Source organism: Leptinotarsa decemlineata, unplaced genomic scaffold (genome assembly GCF_025532065.1).
Source record: "Leptinotarsa decemlineata unplaced genomic scaffold, Ldec_3_MD MMD2_tig00002974_RagTag_RagTag, whole genome shotgun sequence".
Taxonomy (NCBI): Eukaryota; Metazoa; Arthropoda; class Insecta; order Coleoptera; family Chrysomelidae; genus Leptinotarsa; species Leptinotarsa decemlineata.
In genome coordinates, this window is record NW_027412578.1 from 14,653,441 (window position 1) to 14,678,368 (window position 24,928).

The 24,928-nt window shown below is 33.2% G+C and overlaps 2 protein-coding genes and 2 long non-coding RNA genes across 8 annotated transcripts; 1 reads left to right on the top strand and 3 right to left on the bottom strand.

The window, feature by feature from the left end:
* Nucleotides 1–1,078: 1,078 nt before the first annotated feature.
* LOC141483151 (uncharacterized) lies at nt 1,079–2,311 on the bottom strand. The gene is made up of 2 exons (XR_012465937.1): nt 2,091–2,311; nt 1,079–2,012 (listed from the first exon to the last, which is right to left on the bottom strand). It is a non-coding gene; the product is annotated as an uncharacterized lncRNA (long non-coding RNA).
* A 1,488-nt stretch (nt 2,312–3,799) lies between these two features.
* Nucleotides 3,800–12,946, bottom strand: LOC141483149 (MICOS complex subunit Mic60-like). Its single transcript, XM_074177600.1, has 3 exons — nt 12,812–12,946; nt 9,428–9,641; nt 3,800–4,217 (listed from the first exon to the last, which is right to left on the bottom strand). Exons 2-3 carry the CDS (start codon nt 9,451–9,453, stop codon nt 4,040–4,042), a joined length of 204 nt encoding a protein of 67 aa, XP_074033701.1. The 5' UTR covers nt 9,454–9,641; nt 12,812–12,946; the 3' UTR covers nt 3,800–4,039.
* Nucleotides 7,034–19,240, top strand: LOC141483148 (uncharacterized). Of its 5 annotated transcripts, XM_074177597.1 has the most exons (10): nt 13,311–13,482; nt 13,568–13,651; nt 13,735–13,988; nt 14,076–14,338; nt 14,876–15,018; nt 15,116–15,290; nt 15,751–15,969; nt 17,782–17,931; nt 18,306–18,417; nt 18,904–19,240. In XM_074177597.1, the coding sequence occupies exons 5-10, from the start codon at nt 14,986–14,988 to the stop codon at nt 19,223–19,225; spliced, it is 1,011 nt and encodes a 336-aa protein (XP_074033698.1). In that variant the 5' UTR covers nt 13,311–13,482; nt 13,568–13,651; nt 13,735–13,988; nt 14,076–14,338; nt 14,876–14,985; the 3' UTR covers nt 19,226–19,240. The 5 variants fall into 5 exon arrangements, with proteins under 5 accessions (XP_074033697.1, XP_074033698.1, XP_074033696.1 ...); XM_074177596.1 differs by lacking the exons at nt 13,311–13,482; nt 13,568–13,651 and adding an exon at nt 7,034–8,324; XM_074177595.1 differs by having other exon boundaries at nt 13,311–13,651.
* A 2,637-nt stretch (nt 19,241–21,877) lies between these two features.
* LOC141483150 (uncharacterized) lies at nt 21,878–24,148 on the bottom strand. Its single transcript, XR_012465936.1, has 2 exons — nt 23,947–24,148; nt 21,878–23,884 (listed from the first exon to the last, which is right to left on the bottom strand). It is a non-coding gene; the product is annotated as an uncharacterized lncRNA (long non-coding RNA).
* Between the last annotated feature and the right edge of the window lie 780 nt (nt 24,149–24,928).

Below are 24,928 nucleotides of genomic sequence, written 5' to 3' on the forward strand. Positions count from 1 at the left end.
AAATTTTGTTGTGATACTTTTGGTAGCCATTTGCTAATTTTCGAGTTTATGTCTAAACTTCTCGATTTTTCGGATTATCCAAGTATGATCATCTTTTATAAGAATAGGAAATTTTTATTCTTGGCATTTGGATGCTGGTAAAACATTCAACTCACTTGTTGGATTCCATTGCTTATGGAGAACAGAATCTTACTGATTTGAATTTTGGCTTCTTGGGACAAAAGTAAACCTATAGGCCACACGACACTACAGGCGAGTTGATATTTATCAACGAGACAACTCATATATTCAGAGAATGAGCTTGATCATTCTGTCCAGACTCCAGACGTATCGTCCCGGACATCACTTCCAGTGAACCGTTTCCATCTAATATGAATTGTTTCATTTTAGGCTTTCTTTCATCTGAATACCGCTTCCTCGTGTTAGTATTGCTATAAGACTAGACATCCTTGCATGAATGCCTAATACAGTAGTAGCAGTAGTTAGTAGTTAACCGCTGTTGTACCGATCACAATTGTTGTACGGACAGAGCACTGCAGACCTAAGTTTGTAACTCTAAAACCATTCTTGTTCTGCAAGCCACCTTGAGGGAGACACACACACACACACACACACATATAAGCTCAGTTATTAAGATAGGGACAAATAACTTATCAGAGACTAGATTTTTGATGCTTGATCTATTATCTCAACAAATATTTATGTTCTTCAAACCTGCCCAAAAGGGGAAGAATATTAGTGTAGGATATATGCTTTTATGCCTATGTAGATGAATTCATTCTCTCGACCTACTGTAAGCTGGCGATATAGCTATAAAGGGGTGATGGTGAGGAAACTTTTTTGCAGTTTGAGTCGAACTGCAGTTCATCGAGCAATACATGAAGTATCAATTCGAATAGTTGAAGTGATGGGTGCAGAATGTATAGTATTCCCTCAGAATATTCGGGAAAGGAATGTATTGAAAATGGCTTTCATGGAGAAATGGAGAGGACAATTTGCTGTAGAAGGAATTGAGCGTTAGAGATAGAATCGTCCAGCAGTATTAACTGTGTTGTAATTTGTAGGAAATCGAACTGTAAACTCTACTGAACCAGGTTTTAATCATGAATATACAAACGATACATTTTATGTATTAACAATGACATTAAAACTCATTCAATCAACAACGATTTCCAAGGAATCATAAAAACAAGATCAATCGAAATGAAGTGAACATGGATTACTTCAACACTCCCACTGTTTGTTCACTTCGAAGACGTTACCCACAGACCTTGTCGATTTCTTGAAATTTTTCTCGTGGTAAGGGTTTGGTTAAAATATCTGCCAACTGGTTTTCTGATTGGGTGTAAACAACAGTGATATTTTTTTCGTTTGTGATGATCATCATAGCTCATCAAGTTTATAGCACTTCTATTATCAACAAAAAGTTCCGTTGGATTCGAAACGTCAACATCAATTTCTTTAAGCAACCTTCTCAACCATATTATTTCTTGTGCGGCATCCCAAGCTGCAATATATTCAGATTCTGTCGTGGATGTTGCAACACTTTTGTCGTTGAGATGTCCATGTAACTGGACAACCCGATAATAAAGTAACATAGCCAGTTGTTGAATATCTAGTATCAATGTCTCCTGCAAAATCTGCATCTGAATACGCTTTTAAATATTCGTTGCTCCCACCATTGTATAGAATTCCATAACTTTTAGTACCCTTTAGGTATCTGAAAATACGTTTGACTGCTTTCCAGTGCTGCTTTCCTGGATTTTCCAAATATCTGCTAACTCTGCTCACTGAGAATGATATATCTGGACGAGTGACAACCGCTAAAAACATGCTTCTCTGTACGGAATATTTTTCATATATTATTTTTCTTCCTCGTTTTGGGGGCTTTGAGCTGCATTCAGAATAACATTCATTGTGGAAGTCCATTTTGTGTCTCTTATGTGGTGGTTCCACATCATCTCTCTGGGGCATAGTCTTTGATGTTGACGGTCGGTTTATGTTCTTCAAACCTGCCCAAAAGGGGAAGAATATTAGTGTAGGATATATGCTTTTATGCCTACGTAGATGAATTCATTCTCTCAACCTACTGTAAGCTGGCGATATGGCTATATCTAAGGTAAAGTATAACTTCAAAACAGCGACGTCTCAAGTATCGAAGAGACATCCTCCTTTTTTCCTTGGGGAGCCTGGGTTCATTAAAGTCCCCTTAGAATTGAAACATTTGTGCTATAGGTGTAATATAATTTATATCTTATGAACATTTTGGTATTGTTTACAATTAGAAAAGTGAAATCTTCTCACATTTGAAACTTTGTGGCCTCAGGAGCTCAAGGCTCCTTGCCCTGCCAGTATTATAGGGGGAGTCCTATAATGACGGTTGAATAAAATTTATAAACTGACAGATAAATCAAGGGATTTGTTAACAAATTTGGAATCAACTGAGAAAGGTGTAGATGTTAGGGAAAGGAATTATGAATATTTTAACTGGATTCGAGTTTGATTCGATCGGTTACCGTTTACAGTTAATTTCCCGTTTTTGTTTCGTATGCTATATAAGCTCCAGGGTTGATCAAGCGGGTGGCGCTCTACCCTCCATCTTATCCACGCCCTTCTTCACTGTTAAACAGCTGGCGGCCTACCCTGGGAGCTATGATCTCTCTCTATCTAGTCTAAATTTTATTTTGTTAAAAGTGAAGTTCACGCGGACGCCACCTAGTGTTCACTAGCTGAACTTATTGAAATACTAGACTTATTGGAATAAAGATCCAATAGAAATGTAAAAATCTTTGTGGCAGTGGAATATTTGTATGTCGGAATATATAGCTCATACCTTTAGAAACAGGCAGGAAAGGTGCTAAATTATTTTTCCCATGGCTTTTCCTTTGGAAATCACATCTGGGTACCCAAACCACAATATATGGATAATTATGGAACTATACTTTAACAAAACTCACTCTCCTTCCTCTCAACTTTTTGTAGAAGAGTAACTGAGGAAAATGGGATTCCTATCAAGTATTCTAATTGGTTCGTTTACCGAATGATATGCTTTCACTGGCTTGTATCATCTTTCATTTCTAAAATAGAGAAATATTCAGTTGATAATGTTATTAAGTTGTAAGTCTAAATACTAATTAGTTGACGATGAAGTTTACCAGGACGCCATCTAGTGTTCAGCAGCTGAACTTATCGGAATAAAGATTCAATGGAAATGTAGAAATCTTTGTGGCAGTAGAGTGTTTTTATGTTGAGTTATATAGTTCATACCTTGACAAACGGATGGCAGAAGAGATGTCAAATTATGTTTTTCCTAATTTTTTTTGGCAATCACATCTCGATTACCAAACCAAATTATACGGAATAATGTTAAACTATACTGTAACAAAACTCCGTCTCCTAACTCTTAATTATTTCAGCACAGTAGAAGAGTCACTATCAAGTATTCTAATTTTTTTCTATAACAGAAATGTTATTAAATTTCAAGATGAGATCATTGTCAAAATATTAATTATCTAATTGTTTTTCAAAATGAATGGTAATTCAAATAATTTTTCAATTGAAAAAACAGCATTCCAAACCCAAAGAAAAGTCATTGACGCCCGAAGAGACATGATAAATAATAAATGTTCAGGTTCAGATTGATACTTGACAACTATAAATGTAAATTTATGTCAGTGATAAATTAAAAAAGTGGATTATTGTGCAACAATTCGTGAAAATAATTATTATTTTCCATCTTGCCTTGGACTCCCTTTTTATTCTCTCATTAGTAATACATCCACCAAATAAAACGAGCATAAAAAATAATCAACAATTGGTTTTATTTATAACCTCAGTAAAATGGTACAGCGGGAAAATCGGACAACCAAAAACGAGAATGACGAAAAAACATCTGCTGAAAATACAAGTAAAATGTATTTAAAAAAATTCCTGATCAAAAATAAATAATATTTGATTACGACACATCTGATATTGAGTCTGGATCACAACGTGACAATTAAATAATTCAACAGTCTGAAGTACTAGTCAATTTGGAAGATCACAGATACGCCAAACCGCTGGAGGCGGCGTGCGCCATCAAAGTGTTGGCCGCCTGCTGCGTTTCCAGCAGGATCCTCGTCTCATCCATCCACTGCTTCGCTACGCACCTCGGAGCACCCTTCAGGAGGTTCATGTACCTCAATGTTTGCGCGAAGTCTCCACGATCCAACCAGTATCTGTGCAAGATCATTTTTATGAGAGAAAATTGCACAATTCAAATCAGAATACCCAAAAGTTAATGCATGCTCGATAACCATATAAGACAAAATTCATTTGTATATTTCAAAGTACTTTTGAAATACAAATTTTTAGATATTTGGATCATTCTTTATAAAGAAAAACTGTTGTAATTTCTTCTTATAACGGTAGGAATAGGAGAATATTTGTTGTCTACTGCAATAATTGTTTACGGTGCCACCAACTCAATAATTTATTGCCTTTTCTACAAAACAGAGCCTTATTTTTGACGAATAGCCCACAGAAGGGGCTAGCAAGAAACTTTTCTAGTTCGTAATAAACAGAATAATTCAAATGAGTGGATTATATAAAACATGCAGTCGAGTTCATAGAATCATATAAATACAAAATCTTTGTTTTTCTGGATGAGCTCTGGATGATGGGCCCATCTGGATGATGGGCCAAAAGCCCGAAACACGTGTCTATGGTTTGCCACTTTCTTGAGTGCTATGTCCGATATTAACTTCTGTTTCTATATCAAGACACTCAATAACTTTCATATTTATCGGAAAAGTCTAGGGATATTTTTAAAAATGGCAATAATTTTTTTTAGATCGCTTTTGGGAAAAAAAAGGTGACGGGTGATTATTAAACGAATGTAACTTACAACAAAATTTATTAAATGGCTCTTCTTTGGCACCCCGAAAAAAAAATCATAATACAAAAAAAATTGGAATCAGTACAAAGTATGGCCTCCACGCTGGTTTATTACGGCCCTACATCTATCGTGCATCGACAAAATGAGATTGTCAATGTCTTGTTGAGGTACATTTGCCCATTCAGCGATTAAAAGCTCTCTCAATTGAAACGTTGTGTGAATGTTCCCCATATGCGGAGTAATTCTTCGTTGAAGCATGTCCCACACATGCTCGATGGGATTCAGGTCCGGTGATTGTGCTGGCCATGGCAATACATCAACTCCTTCGTTGGTGAGCCAGTCAGTCACTAGACGCGCGACATGTGGACGAGCATTATCGTGCATTAGGTGGAAGTTTTCACCAGCAGCACCAGCAAACGGACGGACGATAGATAGAAGAATGGTGTCGAGGTACTGTCGAGCTGTGAGGGAGCAATTTGGAAAAACGAGATCGGTTCTGCCGCCGATCATGATTCCGCCCCATAGCATTACTGTACCATCTCTGTATGTGTGGACTTCCTGGACGTGTCTCAAACGTTCATTATTTCCAGGTCGTCTCCACAGTCTTACTCGACGAGAATCTGGATGAAATCCAAATCTGGATTCGTCTGTAAACAAAACTGTGGCCCAATCATTTGCACCCCAGTTTTGATGTTCTTGACACCACTCTAATCTTCTACCGCGATTGCCTCTCGACAAAGGTGGACATCTAAGTGGCCTTCTGTTGTGGAGATCTGCTTCATGCAGTCGATTTCTGACAGTATCACGACCAATGGTTACCTGGTGCGTTTGTTGCAACACGTTAACCAACTCAGGTGCTGTGATTGTCGGTTGTCTTCTCGCGGTTAAGACCAAAAATCGGTCTTGAACTGCAGTTCTAGCGCGTCCTCGCCCTGGATGTTGTTCGGCTGGACTGCTAGTTTCACGGAAACGCCGCCACAATCGACTAATAACACTTTGGGAGACCTCCAAACGAAGAGCTACATCATTTTGTCGCATGCCACCTTGAAGAAGCCCTACAGCTCTATTCATCTCAGCCAATGGTAAGTGATGGCGTTTCATGTTAAAGCACAATATTTCCAGTTTAATTGCTGAGCAAGAACTGCATAGAATGTACAAACTCGATACTTTCAGATTATTCATTTTAGCCGAAAACCTACAGTTTGTAAAAAACTTGATAAAAGATTACTTACTGTTTTTGCAGGCTTTGTTCTGGGTGGTCGAGTGTACCAATTTAATCGAAATTAAACGACCTCATGCATTCATTTTTATGATATTTAGTATGTTATAAAAATATCCCTAGACTTTTCCGATGTGTATATATATATATATATATATATATATATATATATATATATATATATATATTATATATATATATATATATATATATATATATACATTTCATTGAACTTTCTACATGTTCTGCTGATAATTTTGTCACACTGTCCAAAAATAATAAACAAATTCATAAGAACTTCGTTTGAATAGTTTTGTTCCATCGTTTTGAAGGTATTTGCAACTTCTGAAGTGACGAAAATGTCGATATTATTAGGAGAATGTCACAACGCTACTGTCAAATAGTAATCATGGCCTGCTTACCAAATACCGAATGGAAATACCATTCTGAAGGGACATTTTCACAAATAAATGTTCATAAGTCCGAAACTTGACTAGTTAGGTATAGGTATGATATACATAGAAAGAAAGCAAATTTCAGCAGCTTTCCGAATTTTCAATAATATACAGGGTGTTCCATTTAAAATAATCAAATTTCAGCAACTTTTTCAAGCAAACGAAAAAACTGTATTTTTTTACCACCCTGTATTGAAGTAACGGAGATTAGGCTGACGTGTGGGAAGTGTCCAAGTATCACCTAACTCCAAACCAAATTTCGATATCATAGTACTTCTTAACTAAAAGATATCGGCATTTTTAGAAGTCATGATTTTCGAAGAAAAAAATTGAAATTAATTTTTATTTCGAAAACGGTAACAGATAGGTATAGGGAAATATCAAGAAAAGTTGTCGGGCAATTGTTGGAGATTCCAAAAATAATATTATATACAGAGTGTTCCATTTGAAAAATCAAAGTTGCTACTGCTTTCTAATAGAAGCGGCAACACCGCATTGTCGAAAATATTTTAGTTGGCTAGAGAATGTCCGAATATGCCCTCCATTAAATTTTCAAAGTGATCCGTTGTCTGGTTCACCAGAAACGTCTAATGTGCCATCCACCGTGAATCAGCCTGTATATAGCTGTTTATTAAAATGATGATGAAACTCGCCTGCTGCCTTTTCAACTGCTGCAATTTCTGGTTCCAGAGGTCTGATTTGGTCTTTCCAAGGCAATCCTGGACATCCTGCTTTTATTGCTCTGAGCAGAGCCTGACAAGCGCTCCACAAGACTTGAGCTTGTTTGGAAGTTTGATCAGCGTCATTTTTTTCTGTTATAAAAAAATAATTTCTGTACCATGTCCAAGTACTTTGAGCACGTACTGTTTTGAAATATCGAGTACACAAAAAACAATTCACAAAAGAATATTCAAGAACGGTACCTGTGTTCCTTGTATTATTTTTTTTATTGTATTACAATACAATAAAAAACTAACAGGTAAGAATGGAACATATAAATACATACGTATACATACGTACAATAAATCCAATTGTTAAACTACTAGATGAATGTCTTACAAGCCTACATCGTAGACCACTTAGAACCCAAAAGTAGCACACTACATTGGCCACAGTATGAATTCCCTATTGGGCCATTAGAGAAATATTGAAATTATGAGAAACATATTGAGCCAATATAAGTCCTAAAAATTATATAGGTAGTTATTTTCATATCTTTCCAATCTAGTAAATGTAGTCACTGAATATATTGCTGATTTATCCAGTTTCAAATCATAGTATATATGGATGATGAGTGAATATTCTTTAAACAACATTGATATTGATTTGATTGGTGATGGCGAAACATCCAGAGAAAATTCTATAATATGACTGCCCTTAAACGTGACGTAAGATACGGATATTGTAATTACTAATTTCATTTTTCTGTTTTCTTTCATGATAATAACAACCATTATTATTATAATTATTATATTCGAAATGAATCTGGAAATGTGGACTTACTAATTCTCAAATGTGATTAATTCACTTATTAAGATGATTTATAAGTTGGTAAATATTAGGAATCCAATATTGGGAAAGTGAGCGAGAAGTTGGCAAAACAGACAATGAGAATGCACCACGGAAATACAACACCGCAACCACGCCAACGCCGATCTTCCTTCTTCTGTTCTTCACAGCAGTTACCTTTTTATGGTTGACATGTGTATTAAATTTTTAGGTTATTTGTTAGTTGTTAGTAAGTGGATGTGTTGTGAAACTTGAAAAAACGAAGGTAAGAATTTATTACTTATAAAGTAGATATTCGCTTCCGACAATCTCATGTACAAATTGAGTTCCACACCATGACAATTTATGCATGCATTCTTGGTGTTATATTATTCATATATATGTAGGAACATTTGACACAGGGATTAAACTTCTGAGATCATTCTAAGGTTATAGTTTAAAAAACATCAGTATTGATTTCATTTTGATTCAAACATAGATAATGTTATATCATTCTGGGGTAGATATTGAACGCATCATTTGAATGAATATATATCGCTTGAAAGTGTAATTCCATTATTGGCTCAATACCCAACAAATGTTAATAACAAATATTCGGTAAATTTTCGTTATGTGGACACCCGGCGATTTTGAAAAAATTTTTGACTGTACTTACGTATTTTGATGCGTAGATTACGAATTCGAAAGAAAAAAGCGGCGCTCTCCCTTATTTAAAAAGTTACGGCCCTTCAAAGTTCAGAAAAGGGCAACTTTTCAGCCTTCTTTTTCACTAAATAAAACTGTTTAAAAACACAAGCATTTATTCACTAGGTCACCTTTACACCTTATTCCTCCTTCTTTAACACTTTTCACTTCAATAATCAACATTTTTCTTATGAAAAACTTTACTTCAGGAATATGGACTGCATCAGTCGTACCAACCATATCATTAACCTTAAAAACGTAAAATACAGTGATATGTAACCAAAAAGCAGCTCCGTACATTTTTTAATATTTTTATAAGAAAAATGTTGATTATTGAAGTGAAAAGTGTTAAAGAAGGAGGCATAAGGTGTAAAGGTGACCTAGTGAATAAATGCTTGTGTTTTTAAATAGTTTATTTAGTGAAAAAGAAGGCTGAAAAGTTGCCCTTTTCTGAACTTTGAAGGGCCATAACTTTTTAAATAAGGGAGAGCGCCGCTTTTTTCTTTCGGATTCGTAATCTACGCATCAAAATACGTAAGTACAGTCAAAAATTTTTTCAAAATCGCCGGGTGTCCAGATAACGAAAATTTACCAAATATTCTATTCCAATATCGGTGGCAGCATATGAAATGAATATACATATTGGCCTGACGGTTTCGACTTTGGTGCATAAAAAATTCTTACGTTTGTGATTGGTGGTATCTCGACATTGCTGAAAGGTCCAACGATACAAGAAGAGAATTTACTGAAGATCATTGGTTCTTGAGGTAGTGGTATATTTTGCTCCTCACAATGTCCACTATAATTAAGTCCCACACAGGCAACTTTGTCTGGATTGGTAATAGGGGATAAAAGTTCAACTTTGTTGAGAGGTGTTACCGATTTACCTTCTGCTATTCTGAAAAAAAAAGATATAGAGTTGAAAATATTTTTGGTCTTCTGAGAGGAAATACTTCCATGGTATTATAGTCTTGAAACAGACAGGGTCAGATTGTATTTCTTAGTTTGTTACCGCTATACTCTTTACAGTTTAAGACAGATATAAATTTTTTGTCTATATCTATAATCATTATAACACTGAAATGTTCTAAAATATTTTGAACAATAATAGAAATATCAGAAGTTGTAGTTAAAACATACCAAAAATATTACTGCTGTAGAATATTTATTAAGTAAGTTTATCATTTTTTTCTTTTTAAAAACAACTCGAAAACTATGACTTTCTCACTGGAGTCAAATTTTTTCATGAGTGAAGCATTAGTAGACTTATCTGTAGTTACTGAGATATCCATTAATTCGTTTAATGTGAAAAAAATTAAAATTTCACAATGAAAAAATATATAGCCGAGAGAAATGGCGAGAGACAATTCAGTTCAATACTATTAAAATATAATTACGAAAGATTTTATACAAAAAAATACGTTCATTATGACTTTGTACTGTCGCTGCCAGTTACGTTGGGTTTTCATCTGCGTCCCAGGGAAAAGTAACAATTTCAACTCTTCTCTTCATAGATTACTGATTACTTTTGAATGAAAAGAGTTATAGGTAATATAAAATTTTCAAAGGAACCTACTACCCCCATAATGTGTTTCAAAAAGTGTCCGCCGCTATTTATGATGAAATATTGTGCCTGAACCAAAAACAGAACAGATTTAACTTTCATCATTGAGTTCAAACCTCGGTAGTGAAAAAACTGATTTTCAGATGAGTCTGAAACGAATGAAGTTTTGAAAAAATACCCATTTTCGCAGAAAAATTAAAAATGGGAAAAATTTTCTTCATCTCGGTATTTCAGTGAAAAAATTCTTTATCTCTGATTGTTTTGTGATTATTAGAAAAAATGGTCATTTTGACAAAATAGTTTTTTCAGGAATGGTGGAATCTGAAAAAAGTAACAAAACAATTCGAAAACACGAAAGGTTACAATATCTACAAAGTGATGATTCACTGATAAATTATTCATCAGAAACAATTGCAAAGAGTGTTCCTAAACCTAAATCTCTGTCTTAAACGAGAAATATAAGGATGAAGCGAATTCATGACTATTTTAACCATCTCAATGACAGTGAACTATCTGAAAATAGAACTCGGATACACTGCATTGGTATTTTAATATTCTAATGATGAGTAGCGATGTTTCGATCAGAAATACATCTTATTCAGTGGTACTACTCTAGTACGAAAGCCTATTGTTTTGAGAAATCTTGAATGAGATCGATAGAAAGGAAAGGAAATTTCAGTTAGAAAAAATATAGTATCCTTTCAAAGATATACCGAATTGACGTTTTTGTTGAAGATTGTAAACACAGCACGGTGCGAAGACTTTCAAATATTATTATTGATATTACCGGCAAGTTCACCTGTACCTACCCGTACCTATTTAAAATATTTATTTTGGTTGGTAAATTTATATATTTCAAAATGAATATCATTACATTGTGGAAAAAGTTCAAATTTCTATGAAAATTTCAGTTTGTAATACTTTCACTTGTAAACGAATCAACATAAAAAAATTATATGCACAAATTGCAACAATCGAAAATGTCTGATATAATTTCTGTCGAGTTTCCACCTGCTAATTTTATCATCAATCCTTTAAATGTCAATTTGGCATATCTCTAAAAACATTGAACATATTACAGCTTTATAGGGTCTTGCCTAGGGCTTCAGCCCCAGATCAAGATTAAGAACGGTTCTGCTTTCCGTTATGTTATGCAACATTTGTTCTTGTCGTGTGAAAATAGAAACTTCAAAACAACAAATGCAAGATATTCAATATCAATTGTTATCAAACATGCATACCAAATTGAAGAAGTCATGCGATTTTAGTATTCGTATATCATAATTATTATTTTTGATGAACAACAACAAAAAATACATTGCGAAATATTTATCTAAATGATAATGTAATGAGTATTTTGTTAACGATAATTCAGAAAGTTTTCAATTGGAATTGATTGATCATTTCAAATCAAATAGTCAAAAAAACGTTTTCATTTCATTTGACAATATGATCTTTCAATGAAATTAAGATTATGTTCACACTAATAATTTTCAAGACTGATGAAATATTATATCGAATTGTAGCCTGATCCAGTTTTAAAGCATCAACAATAGTTTATTAAAGTGTACCTACTTCCAATTTTGAACTAATGATACTATTTTCGCTAGAACACGAGTAACGTGAAACTGTCACGGAATTATGTTTTGTTGCCGACTATACTGAAACTTACATGAGAACTCCATTAGAAACACATCTTTTAAGCTAGCAGAACGACTTTGGATTTTTGCAATTATTTTCAAGAAATAATATCAGCATAGTTTCAGGCTAATTTTTTACTGTTCTCAAATTTTTCTCTTCATTTGATGGAAATAACATTTTGTTGAATCAGGCTACGTCATCATTTTATGCTTATTTTGGGCTCCATGTGATCTTCTTTAAATCAATAAGTTGCTTTACTACCTCACTGATCAAATTTTTGCTCCTCGTTTGAGTGTGGAATATTTGAGTCAAAACCTTGGGCCAATTAGTCAGAAGTAGAAAAAAAATTAGATTTTGATGACATAATTGTGTTTAAACTAGAAATTTGAATTAAGAGTTGAAAGTCGAAATATTGAGTATGAAGTCGAAAATACAAGTTTAAAGATGAAATTTCGACCCAAATACTCGACAGATTACGAGCTTGAAGTCAAAATATCAATATTGAAATTGAGAATGAAAATCCTGATTTTGTCGCCCAAACCGAAATGTTGAGTTTAAAATCGAAACTGAAAGTTAAAAAATTGATTTTGACTCTAAAGTTGAAGATTAAATTTTAACGATGTTATCGGAATTGTCGCACTCATGATAAAATGATTTCAAGAATTAAATAAAAATTACAACAAACGAAACTGTTGCGTTTGTGATGGATGATAAGATAAATATTGTACGAGAGACAATCAAGTCCTACACGCAACCAAGCACTGAATTGACTGAAATCGGGAAACACATAATGCAGGCAGGTAACCGGTTTAAAGAAAACGAATGTAGGAGAGAAATGTGCCGAATATTTTTCTTTTTATTACCTTAATAACTAACGACTCTTCTTTCTAGTGGGTCTGCAGTTTGAGCTTAATTAACTTTCATTTGAATACCTATCTGTTACGATAATTATGAATTGATGAGCCGAAAGTACGCGAACGTTTTATCGGATTATTAAGTATTTGTAGATAATATGGGTGTGTTATCGTTGTGATGCAAGGCGTCAGTGGTAGTGACCTTGGCATATCCGACTTTAACCTATTCCTCCCTTGAATTTTCATGAATTCCCTGTTGATAATTGTTTTACACATGGAAAAACCAACAGGATGAGGTGATATGAAAGATCGTTGTATTCGCTTAAACGTAAAATGAAAAACAATTTCTCATCGCTTGACCTCGGGTTCACTAGTTGACTAAAATAGAAAGAGAAAGAGTTTAATAACGTTCATCTATGTCAAAAAAAATATTCTTTTCAGAGAATGCCAACATACGTCAATAACATGAAAAGCAGACTGTTTTATTTCTTTTTGAACAACGGTTTCTGTGTTAGGAGCCAAAGCTTCGGCTACTTCATTTCAGATGGCGGGACAACAGTTACATTTAAGATGTATCCACTCTTGAAAGTAGGTCGTGACGGATAATCTGCTCTGTCAAATGTTGAAATGAATATTTTTTTAAATGAAATATTCGAAAATACGTTCGTTCTGAATTGAAGGTCAGGTTGGAAGTTCAGAATGAAAACTTTTTCTAAATTCAACATTCGAAACTACGTTCGTTATTGATATCGGTAACTGTTTTAGGTTACGTTAGGTTAGGTTAGATGTAATATATCTAATAGATGTCAAAAATGCCTTCAACACCGCGAAATGGGGAATAATTCTATGGTAACTACGGAAAATTTCTCATTTTCCATAACTTTTACAAAATGTTGAAAAATATTCCATACTGATTCAGATTTTCATTGCAGAAGTGAAGAGATCTGTAGGTCAAATATTACATATAGAACGAACTGTCCTGGCAGTCGAACAAACTAAGGTGTTGATGCCTCCTTTATTCAACAAATATGTGGCCTGGGGCTTCGCAGACCATTCATTAAGGATAGGAAACTACGAAAGTGACAAAGCTGTTTTTGTATCAGAAAGTGTGATACAAAATAACGGGGAGATTTTAGCTTGCGTTTGTCCGTCTCCCAAGTTGATTGTTACAGCAGGTACCAGTTCGGTAAGCAACAGTTTTTTTTGTTTAATCCTGAAATATTTGTGTCGACTACGAAAATATTTAATTTCAACAATAATTTTTGGAAAACAGGTTGTGACAGTGTGGGAATATGAATCAAGGTAGAAGAATCTGAGCATCAAACATAATTTGTATGCCCATACTGATGCCATTACTTGCCTCGCAGCTAGTCCGGCTTACAACGTCATCATATCTGGTTCGAGAGATTGCACGGCGATCATATGGGACTTGTCTCGAGGAGTTTTTGTCAGGCAGCTCAGAGGTCACGCAGGACCAGTGGCGGCAGTCGCAATCAATGATTTAACTGGAGACATAGCAACCTGTGCTGCCACTTGGTTAGTTCTATACATGTGTGTATACCTAAAATTTCTGTTTACTCTGCTGATTTCAATTTTACTTCATTTCATGCAGGGTTATTTTGATGTTGGGTCCTTTCAAGAAAATGCGGTTACATAGGATTGATAGCATTGACTAAGTAGCATTTGTATAGGAATCTTCATCATACTTTCATAACTTACCACTCTTGTAGATTTTTAGCACAATAAATTTGCTGGTAACTGCTGTTGATAAATCACAAAACTTGTCACCCTTGTTTATACTATTTAACTAAACCAAAAATAATAATGTCGTGCTGAATTATGATTTCATCTTTTCTATATTTGATTCACTATTCATTCTGTTCCAGGTTCTTTTAGTTTTTTTTTCCAATTTCTTTATTTTCGATTTGTAATATGATGATATCTTTTTTGCTTTTTTCACTTTTCATTTGTGTTCTTTAACAGTATGGATTATTTGTGTGAATATGTATAAAAAAATCATTGCTGAAATGAATATTGCTCTAATGCTACCTTTTATTTTTATCTTTTTTTCAGTTTGCATGTCTGGAGTATAAATGGCGATGAATTATCAAATGTAAACACATGCGTAGGAAGAGCTGATAGAATGCAACAAATTTTGTGTGTAGCTTGTACACTTGAATGTAATGATGACTGGTTCAACTGATGGAGTGACTCGAGTGAGAATTTGTAAAATATATTTTGTTTTCTTTGCTTCAAGAAATAATTATTTAGGCAAATAATGTAGGTCTTGATATACTAAACATTTACTTATAGATGTGGTCAATAGATTATGTTCAAGTTCCTGAGGAAGAAAGAATCATTACAACTTCTTGTAAACCTGTGGTAGAGTCTAAATCATCGAAACCTTGTAAGGAAACTGCAACTAAACCTTCTCCCATACACCATCGACTTGTCAAGCAAATCAACGTTTCCAGTACTGGATCTATGAGTGAGTAATTTTATTGTTTCAGTTCATTATAACATTTTTTTTAATTGAGTGAATGGTTAAAAACTGCAGGAATCTAAATTTCTCTTCATTTTGGATCAAAAAGGGGGGTTAACTTGGAAAAAAACGTAAACACTAGGACATACTACTTAAACGGCTGTGGTGATATATTAGTGAAGTGTCGCCAAAAAGAGTGACTTTTACCGGTGAAATGAAAATTGACTTCTTTAAAATTTTCAATCACACGTCCAATACTGACACAAAGGATGGTCAAGTTTTAGTTGGAACACCCTTTTTATAATCTATTAATGTAGAAGAAAGAATTTCACAAGAAATATCCCCCGCTCGTTTTTTAAGTTGATACAAAAATAATCTATGGTGAAATCTGTAAATTGTGATATGCATGTAGAATATTTCCCACGAATTTCCAAATTATAAGTTTCCATTAAATTTCCTATTCTAGGTAGTCTCATGAAATCAGGTTCTGAGAGCAGTTTATCCGAAGAAAATGTTAAAAGTTCTATGGATAGGCAAAAAAGTAACGATAGCAGCACCAAGGAATGGAGAAGTGAACAGCAAGATGAAAAGGAAACTTGCAGTGATACCGAAGAGTGTGCACCTCCTGTAGCTCCTGCGAGGCGGAGAAGATCGAGGGTGCATGGTGGTTTCAGAAAAAGTGAAGGTAGGAGTAGGAAAAACAATTGTCTCGCCGCGGCCGAAGCCAGTTTGAAAACAGACATTTTAATTTTGCTCATGCAGCTCTCTTTCTCAGAGTAGAGTTCTTGGAAAGGTGTTATGAATAAAATTTTGTATGTCTATGTTTTTGAAAATAAAACTTAGTCTCAAAGTTAAAAAAAATACCTTATGCTGAGAAATGTTCCAGTAAATGTTAAATTTGAAACAAAAATATTCTTAGAATTGTGTTCCGTACAGTTAAATTTACGTGTAACGGCAAATTAGTTACTTGAAAACTTAAGATGTCTGTGGTTCGTGCGTGGGAAACGATTCTAAAAATATCTAAAATATATGTGCTAAATGTCAGTGAATTTTTCAAATTTTCCTAATATTAAATCCAATAATAGTTCTTGTAAATAAAATGATGAAGTTCGTTGATAAATAGAAGTTCAGAAGTTGTGATTTTCACACTGGAAGTTCCTTGTGACTGGAAAACTTTTGATTCGATTTGGAGGTTATGAATTGTTCAAGATTTTCAAAATGTATTCTGCTTATGGATTGGGAATTATAAATGATATTGTAATACCTCAAAACTGGTACAGCTTCCCTGGATTGGTTTTCCCCTGATTGGAATTTTGAATTCTTCCAGACACTCTAAAATCTCCAGTAAGTATCCTTTCTCGTTATTATTATTTATACTCTGGCTCCTATTGATGGTTTTATATTGATAAAAACATGCAAAACGGCCGTGTCTCTTTCTTTTCCCTTTTTATTTCTAACAGCTCTTCAAAAAAATTCGCGTCTGGACAATTCAAAAGCTTCTCTCTTCCTCATTATTGATTCACCCCTGGCAACCAGACAAAATTTTCCTGCCTGCTACTCTTCATGACAATAATTTTGAAATTTCTTCAATTTTGACACTTTTTACTGTTCACACATATTATATCTACGATTTCTGTTACCCAATTTTCACTAATACTAATAATTTTGTTTTGAATTTTTCTAATTTTGAATCCAAAATTCATCATTTTTCAGAAGTTAACACCTCCTTTTCAATTCATCAATCTGATTGGCTACTCTTTACTTGCATCCAAATCATGTACTGAGTGTTCTTACCATTTTTCAGATAAAATTCCTAATGTCAGTGTTAATTGAATTTTTGTTATTAATTTGTAGTGTAAATCTGTTTTATTGTATGTTATTATGTTGTATTAATGTCTTTACTGTTTTCAGTGTATTTATCCCGATGATTGATGGTTTCTGGTTAGTTGTGCTGTTTGGAAATGATCTGAAATACTCTAATACTGATAAGTCACAACTTTGCCTGATCTGGGCATGAACATTACTCCAATTATACAGATAAGAATTTGAATAAAGGTAAAGTATCTGGCTTTCTAATAAAATTGAACATCTAAGAATAACTTTGATTTTCACAAACTTTCAACAGTGAACTAACAAAATATGTGAACTTTTAACATCAAATTAATAATAATATGAAAAACTTTTAACATCGAACTATCAAAATAAATACAAACTTTTAACTTTTAACTACTAAAATAAATGCAAACTTTTAACATTCAACTAATTAAAATATGAAAATCTTTAACTTTGAAAACAGAATAATCTTATAAAAAACTTATCATAACAATATATATTTATTTATTTATTTATTTATTATTTCATACCTGGCATTGAATACTATCGAAGTAAATGTGAAAATATCGTAGTGTCAATGATATTACATACCATATATGTCAAATTGATAAACTCCTTTTTTTCGAGGTTGACAAAAATTGAATTTTAATTTTTTTTTATTCAGGCGGTAATAGCGCCGAGTGTGCCAGCATTGACGTGGATGATGGATCAGGAATGAGAACTAGCAAATCAGATACAAGCCTCACAGATTCTTTTGTTAAGATTTCTGAAGCCAAAAAGAAACCAATTAATCCATTGAACTCTCTTAGACCCGGTAAGGATACTTTATTTCTGCTCATTCGATTTTTGATCACACTTTCATATTTATCTGTCATAAATTGAAAAGATTGTGATGGTACATCAATCGATTCTACTGAAAATATGTTTGAAATTAACCAAAATTCAACAAATTATTAATGTAGGCTGACAATATTGAACTATTTTCAGTAGGAAAATTCATCAGTAGGAAAATCTAAACGTAAACAATCCTGCTTTGTATTGATTACTTCATAATCAATAAATTATCTATTTACATATAGGGAAAAAAGAAAAGATGTTCCTGTCCTTACAAGAGTACCTTGAAGTACGAGAGTACCTTGAAGCAAAAATTTGTTAGAAGCAGTGTATTGTTTTATTTAAACATTTCAGGTTTCAAATGGCAGAGACAGTTGGTATTCAAAAGTAAACTCACCATGCACACAGCTTACGACAGAAAATATAATGTCGAACCTGCTTCTGTGACAGCTTTGGCAGTATCAAAGTAAGTAAAACTGTTTTGCTAATTGTATAACATACTCTCAATTTCAGAGACAGATATTTTTTGATGATACAATCACTTGAGAGGTGATGAAAATGTCCCATTGTTTCAAGAGTTTGGCCTTTCATGTTAATATATTTGAGAAATCTGGTACTCGGTAGAATAATTTTATAGCATCAATTAATTTATCTGAATAATGTGCACACTCTTGAGATACCGATACATTTCTATGAAATGTGTTCAACCGATTTTTGACTAAGGTCTTTTTGCTCTTGTCATAAAATTACCAACATCACTTGAATATATCTTCAAAAATGAAATTTGTATCAGTTCCTCTAAAGGTTTTTCTTATAGTAGTTGTGAAAGTGTTATATAAGTTGCACCTGCTGCCACAATTTTAATTGTTATGTTGGTACCATAGCCCCTGAACTTCAGTCTTGTAGGGGGTATGTTTCTGTATATAATTATTCGATTATTATTTATTTTTAGAGATCACTGTTGCGTGTACGTGGGTGATACTCAAGGTAGAGTATTTTCTTGGAGTGTTTGTGACATCCCGGGAAGAGCTGCCGAACATTGGTTGAAAGACGAAGGGGCGGATTACTGTGCTGGATGCAGCAATAAATTCACAATATATGAGAGAAAGCACCATTGTAGGAATTGCCGACAGGTATTCTGTTCAAAGTGCAGCAAATTTGAATGTGAAATATCTCGTTTACGCATACTGAAGCCAGTTAGAGTCTGGGTAAATTTTCGTTATGTGGACACCGGCGATTTTGAAAAAATTTTTGATTGTACTTACGTATTTTGATGCGTAGATTACGAATCCGAAAGAAAAAAGCGGCGCTCTCCCTTATTTAAAAAGTTACGGCCCTACAAAGTTCAGAAAAGGGCAACTTTTCAGCTTCTTTTTCACTAAATAAACTATTTAAAAACACAAGCATTTATTCACTAGGTCACCTTTACACCTTATTCCTCCTTCTTTAACACTTTTCACTTCAATAATCAACATTTTTCTTATAAAAATGTTAAAAAATGTACGGAGCTGCTTTTTGGTTACATATCACTGTATTTTACGTTTTTAAGATTAATGATATGGTTGGTACGACTGATGCAGTCCATATTCCTGAAGTAATTCAAATGTTTTTTTACCTTCATTCTTCGTAAATTGATTTTTGGTGGTGTATTACGAATTTGAAATAGTAGGCGACGGTAAATAACAACCGCTTTTTTCTGAAATGTCACTAGTAACTAACCTAAAAATAGAATAAAGTCACCAGGAGAAGCATGAGTTTTTAAATTAAGTTTTTTATAAGAAAAATGTTGATTATTGAAGTGAAAAGTGTTAAAGAAGGAGGAATAAGGTGTAAAGGTGACCTAGTGAATAAATGCTTGTGTTTTTAAATAGTTTATTTAGTGAAAAAGAAGGCTGAAAAGTTGCCCTTTTCTGAACTTTGAAGGGCCGTAACTTTCTAAATGAGGGAGAGCGCCGCTTTTTTTCTTTCGGATTCGTAATCAACGCATCAAAATACGTAAGTACAGTCAAACATTTTTTCAAAATCGCCGGGTGTCCACATAACGAAAATTTACCAAAAATATTATTGACTCAGAATTTTTACACAAAACTGTAATTTGGAATTTTTATTATTGAAAAATTGTTTTATCAACCGTTAAAGAATGAGGTTTATCAAATATATTTTCAATTGATAGACTTTCATTGATTTGAATAATTATGATATTATGTGTATTACTTGTAATACACGAGTCTGTATAGATACCAATGTAAATTTTTATAGCATGTATCGGTAAACCTATTTATAATTGTTTCGTTTTTTCTCGAATTTGTTGTTGAATACTTTTATGAAATATGTTTTTTATTATTAATGTTTGAAATACTGTTTTAAAACAATAATTTTTATTATTATACAATTCTTTTTATGTTTTATATCATTAATTTTTATAATCATGTGATTGTCTAGTGTGTACAAGTATTTAAAACTAGTTGATTACTGCGTTGCAAAAAAGTGAAAGCTAGCAAGAGAAAATAAAAAAGATAAGATGCACTGAACATTTTTATATGAAAACTCCTCTTACTGGGTGACTAGCATTAAGTACCGTTTTAGCAATTTTATATCTTTAAAAATATTGATATAAATTATCAGAAGACAAAGGATGGCTGAAAAACGAGAATACTGCTAGAAGTTGTCGAAGTAGAAACCTTTATTTTTCAAAAAAACTTGTCACGTTCGTTCAACTATTAAGAGAACAGATATTTGACATAGGAATGTAGGCTTTCACGGCTGGCGTCAATGTTTTGATTGGCTTCCGGGTTCTGCCGTGATCTTCTTTGGTTATAATCTCCAAACGTTTCAACTGTAACTGCGGCAGTCATCTTCAGTGGCGTGATAGGTGTGATTGATGACTTGTTTATTTTGTGGTAATTCATGATCACTTTAATGAAATGAATAAAAACACTTTTGTCTAATTACCACTAGGTAATTTTATTTATACGACCAATTTCGGGTTAACCCCATTATCAAGTATAGAACTGAAATGTGAACCCTGCTCTGCAGGACAAACCGGTAGAAATTTTGAAGAAAAGCTCCGTGAACACGTCTATTTGGACAAAAAATCTACAATGTATAAACATCTTCAAGAATCAAAACACAAGATAAGTAAAGATTACCTCAAAATCCTACACATATGTAATGAAGGGAAAAAAATAAATTTGTTGGAAGCCATAGAAATTAACAAATCAATTAAAAATCAGAGCAACGAGCAACTCGATATATGTAAGTCTCCACTCTTGAATTTATAAGTTCAACAACCCCTATTATCTTCAGTGTTGAATTTTAAAGATGGCACCCTGGTTCGTTCAACTACCTGTCCTTCCTTCTTACCTACCGTGTTAGGAATCACACGTTAAAAGGTAAGACCTCGTTAATCCTTAGCTCGCACAAGTTTCGACTTCTGAGGGTTGTCGTTCGTAGGGGTGCGACAGCTGGTTAACGGAAAAACAGATTTTAAACAGATAAACAGAAAAACTCACGATATAACCGAGTTTTTAAAGTTCACATTTCAGTTTTATACTTGATATGGGGGGTTTGAACTCGAAACCGGTTGTATAAATGAAATTAATTAATGGTAATTAGACAAAAGTGTTTTTATTCAATTCATTAAAGTGTTCAGTGGCGCGGTCGAAGTACTCTTTTTGACGTGAGTTTCAGTTGACAACGACAAAGCCACTGAAGATGACTGCCACAGTTGCACTTGAAACGTTTGGAGATCACAGCAAAACTTGAAAGCCATTAAAAAAAAATTGATATTTTGACAAAATATAAAACTTGGAAAAGTAGTCACTTGATTGATGAAGAATTCAAAAATAGATGGCCAATACGTCAAAATCCATATCTGTATTAAAAAAATATGGTTTCATTGGGTGATAAATAATATTTTTGAAAAAATTCAAAGTTTTTCTTTGTCATTGAACAAATTTTTATGAAATACAACTTCACTGACATCGGAAAATTTTCAATTCCTGACTTGAAGTCTGTGGAAATGTATTCAGCTGAACTGGCTAGGTGGCGCTTTATTCTCCAAGAATGAATTTGTATGATTGCTTTTCAAGTAATAAGGAGAGTTTCATTTGTTGCATCATATCATTATTTTCATTGTAAGCTCTTAGACTATAAGCACATGTTACCAAAAATTATTTATTTTTCTTATTTATTGGCTGTTGATTTTAACAAAAAACTCATTAAATCTTTGCAAAGAATGAATATACCTGCCCTCTCTTGAATATTCATGAAATCCTTCTTGTCTCAAAAAAATCCATTCAAATAATGATATTTTTGAGTATGATGTCTGGTGTAATATTTTCTAAAATGGATTACTAAAAATTGTTGTTATCAATATTTCATGTAATACATTAAAAATGTATTTTTAATGATTTCATAATAAATTAGAAAACTGATAAGTTGAGCACCAGATTCTCAAACAAAAGGACATGGGGACCTTTGAAAATATAAATGTGTAATATCTATACAAATGAAGTTTAAACTGAGTTAAGATTTGGAATTTCAGAACAACTGGAGTTCCAATATTCGTGATGAGAAATATTAGTCCAACTTGAACTTGACGATGAAAATCATTTTTCTTCTCTACTTTAGCTTGTTCTCTTCAAGTATTAATTTATACAGAGCAATATGTCTTTAGAACAATAACGTTTGTTGCTTGCGAGTGGTTTGAAAATAAAAAGTTAGAATGCTTGTGCAATGATAGAGTTGGTTTAATGCGAGAAAGAGTTTGAATGAATTATTCATATATTTATATAGTCATATATTTTATTAACTATTTATCACAAAAAATAGTATTCTGATTGATAATAAAACTCACTGGATTAAAGTATTCAGCTATAAATATGTCATAAAAGGGTACAACTATAATTCAGATTTATATAAAAATTTAAAACATTTTAATTTTCAGTTCCTATAGAATTTTAATCTGTACGTTTAATTTGGTATCTTCCAAAAGTTAATTTTATCTAAAATACTTCCAAAGTATTTCTTGCATTATTCCCACTCTATTATAAAAGTGACTCCTCTAATGATATTATTTTTATAACCAACCATTGTCCGAATATAGGAATAAAAGTTGTACACAGGCATCTGTAGACAATATACATGTGCATTATTGTGCATTCCAAAGTATATTTCCTTATATTTGATAAATGCATGTGATATCGTAGATTCGTAGCATGTAGGTACTAGTGTAAATATGCCATGTTTTGAATTGAAATGAATAAAAAATTATGACTCCTGTGAACATTTATATTTCTTCCTGAAGGACCGTGTAGGATAGACGGGCACAGTATACTTATAGAAGGCTAATATCTCCTACTTTGGGTCTATTCAAAACACTATATATTTTATAACTGCAAATAGGGGGCAATATATTTTTGAAAAACAGGGGGTCATAAATGTAAGAAATATGGTGTGTGTCTTTGACATCTGCTTGCTAGCATTTTTCTACTGAATATTTTGATTGCTATTCAATTTACAATTCATCAGAAGCCTCCAAATATATGATATGTTTTATATTTTATTTGTGATAAAGTAGATGATATACTCAAAGTATTGTTTTCAGAAGAGTATTACTATACATTTATGTACATCAATGTAAATTTGTGTATTTATTTAATATTGTTAGTTAAAAAATGCATTTTTACTCTCAACTTGTTCAGGTTTCAATAATGACAGTATTTCCGATATTTTCATTAAATTTTTCTTCATACTTTTGGGCAAATTCTCCATCTCGCCCAGTTACGTCCTTCGTGAACTTTTAACAGTTAATACTGAAGTGGGGTGGGAAAAATAAGTTCGTACACCATGGAGAATAATTCGGGTTAAAAAGGTTTTATTCCCAGTTGATCGGTTGTATGACAGATTGCGTTGAAAATACGACTAAGTTTCTATAAAATAAAATGAAGAATATAAATAATATGCTTAAAGTTTAGCTCGATATATTACATACCTAGACCAGGCAGAAAAGTTCAAATTAATTTCCTTTCCAAATACCGCTAAGGTTCCAGAAAAACTTATTTGCAGTTCCAATAGACGAAATCAACTAGAACGAGTCCACTTGCAGATGGATCCAACGTTCCTAAACTTTTTACCACAATACTTTTTCAAATAAAGAAATGTGTAAGAAAAACGAGTTCTAATTATACCGAGAAAGCTACTGACAGCGCCATCTCCGCGCGAATAGGCCAAGCCAAAGTATGTTGATAATTCTGTCAATACAGATCCCTAATCCCTAGCATTTACACCGGAATGAAATGAAAAATAGGTTAACGTCGGAGGACAAACTAAAAACGAAAACATATTACATTATGAAATCATGAGCGGTAGGGAAGTTACGCTACAATACCACTGTAAAAAATGAAATGGAGTCACGATAGAAAACTAGTACGTTACCAACAAATAGATGCCGCCACAATATATAATTAATTTTTTGAAAAAAAAGATGTGTAAGGATGACCATCTGAGAAATAAATCCATTTAAAATCGCTACCCATTAATTCCGGTATTTTGGGTTAGGGTTGACTACCTTGAACATCATCATCGAAAAACGACACCAATTATGTACGGTGACGCAATCTATAGTTCGTTTTGTAAAAGTAATCTGAGCAGTTTGGTTCGAGGGTGATCACCCAAAAGAACATCAAAAATAAGCTTTTTATAAAGACTGACGGAGTTGGAAGTGGAAAATATGATTATTTTTGATGAAATATGGATGAATATATGGTAGCAGCATTTAGTAATATAAGATGATGTTTCTTAATTTCTGATCTTTCCGCCATCTATTGCTCGATAGCGGCTCTCTTTAATGACGTTGACGACGACATGTACAGATTTATTGTTGAAGGTATTTTCTGTCGATTTGAAAACTGTGAGTAAATTGTATTCAATAAACAAAAAAATGATATTTGTTTTTGTAATTTCTCGATTTCTTT

Bases quoted from the DNA above. Each gene is read 5' to 3' on its own strand.
- LOC141483149 (XM_074177600.1), bottom strand. From the start codon at position 9,453: ATGTCGAGATACCACCAATCACAAAC. The intron at 4,218-9,427 runs GTAAGAATTTTT...GATCTTGCACAG, and splicing joins AGATACCACCAATCACAAAC to ATACTGGTTGGATCGTGGAG.
- LOC141483148 (XM_074177596.1), top strand. From the start codon at position 14,986: ATGATGACTGGTTCAACTGATGGAGTGACTCGA. The intron at 15,970-17,781 runs GTAGGAGTAGGA...TTTTTTATTCAG, and splicing joins TGGTTTCAGAAAAAGTGAAG to GCGGTAATAGCGCCGAGTGT. The intron at 17,932-18,305 runs GTAAGGATACTT...TAAACATTTCAG, and splicing joins ATTGAACTCTCTTAGACCCG to GTTTCAAATGGCAGAGACAG.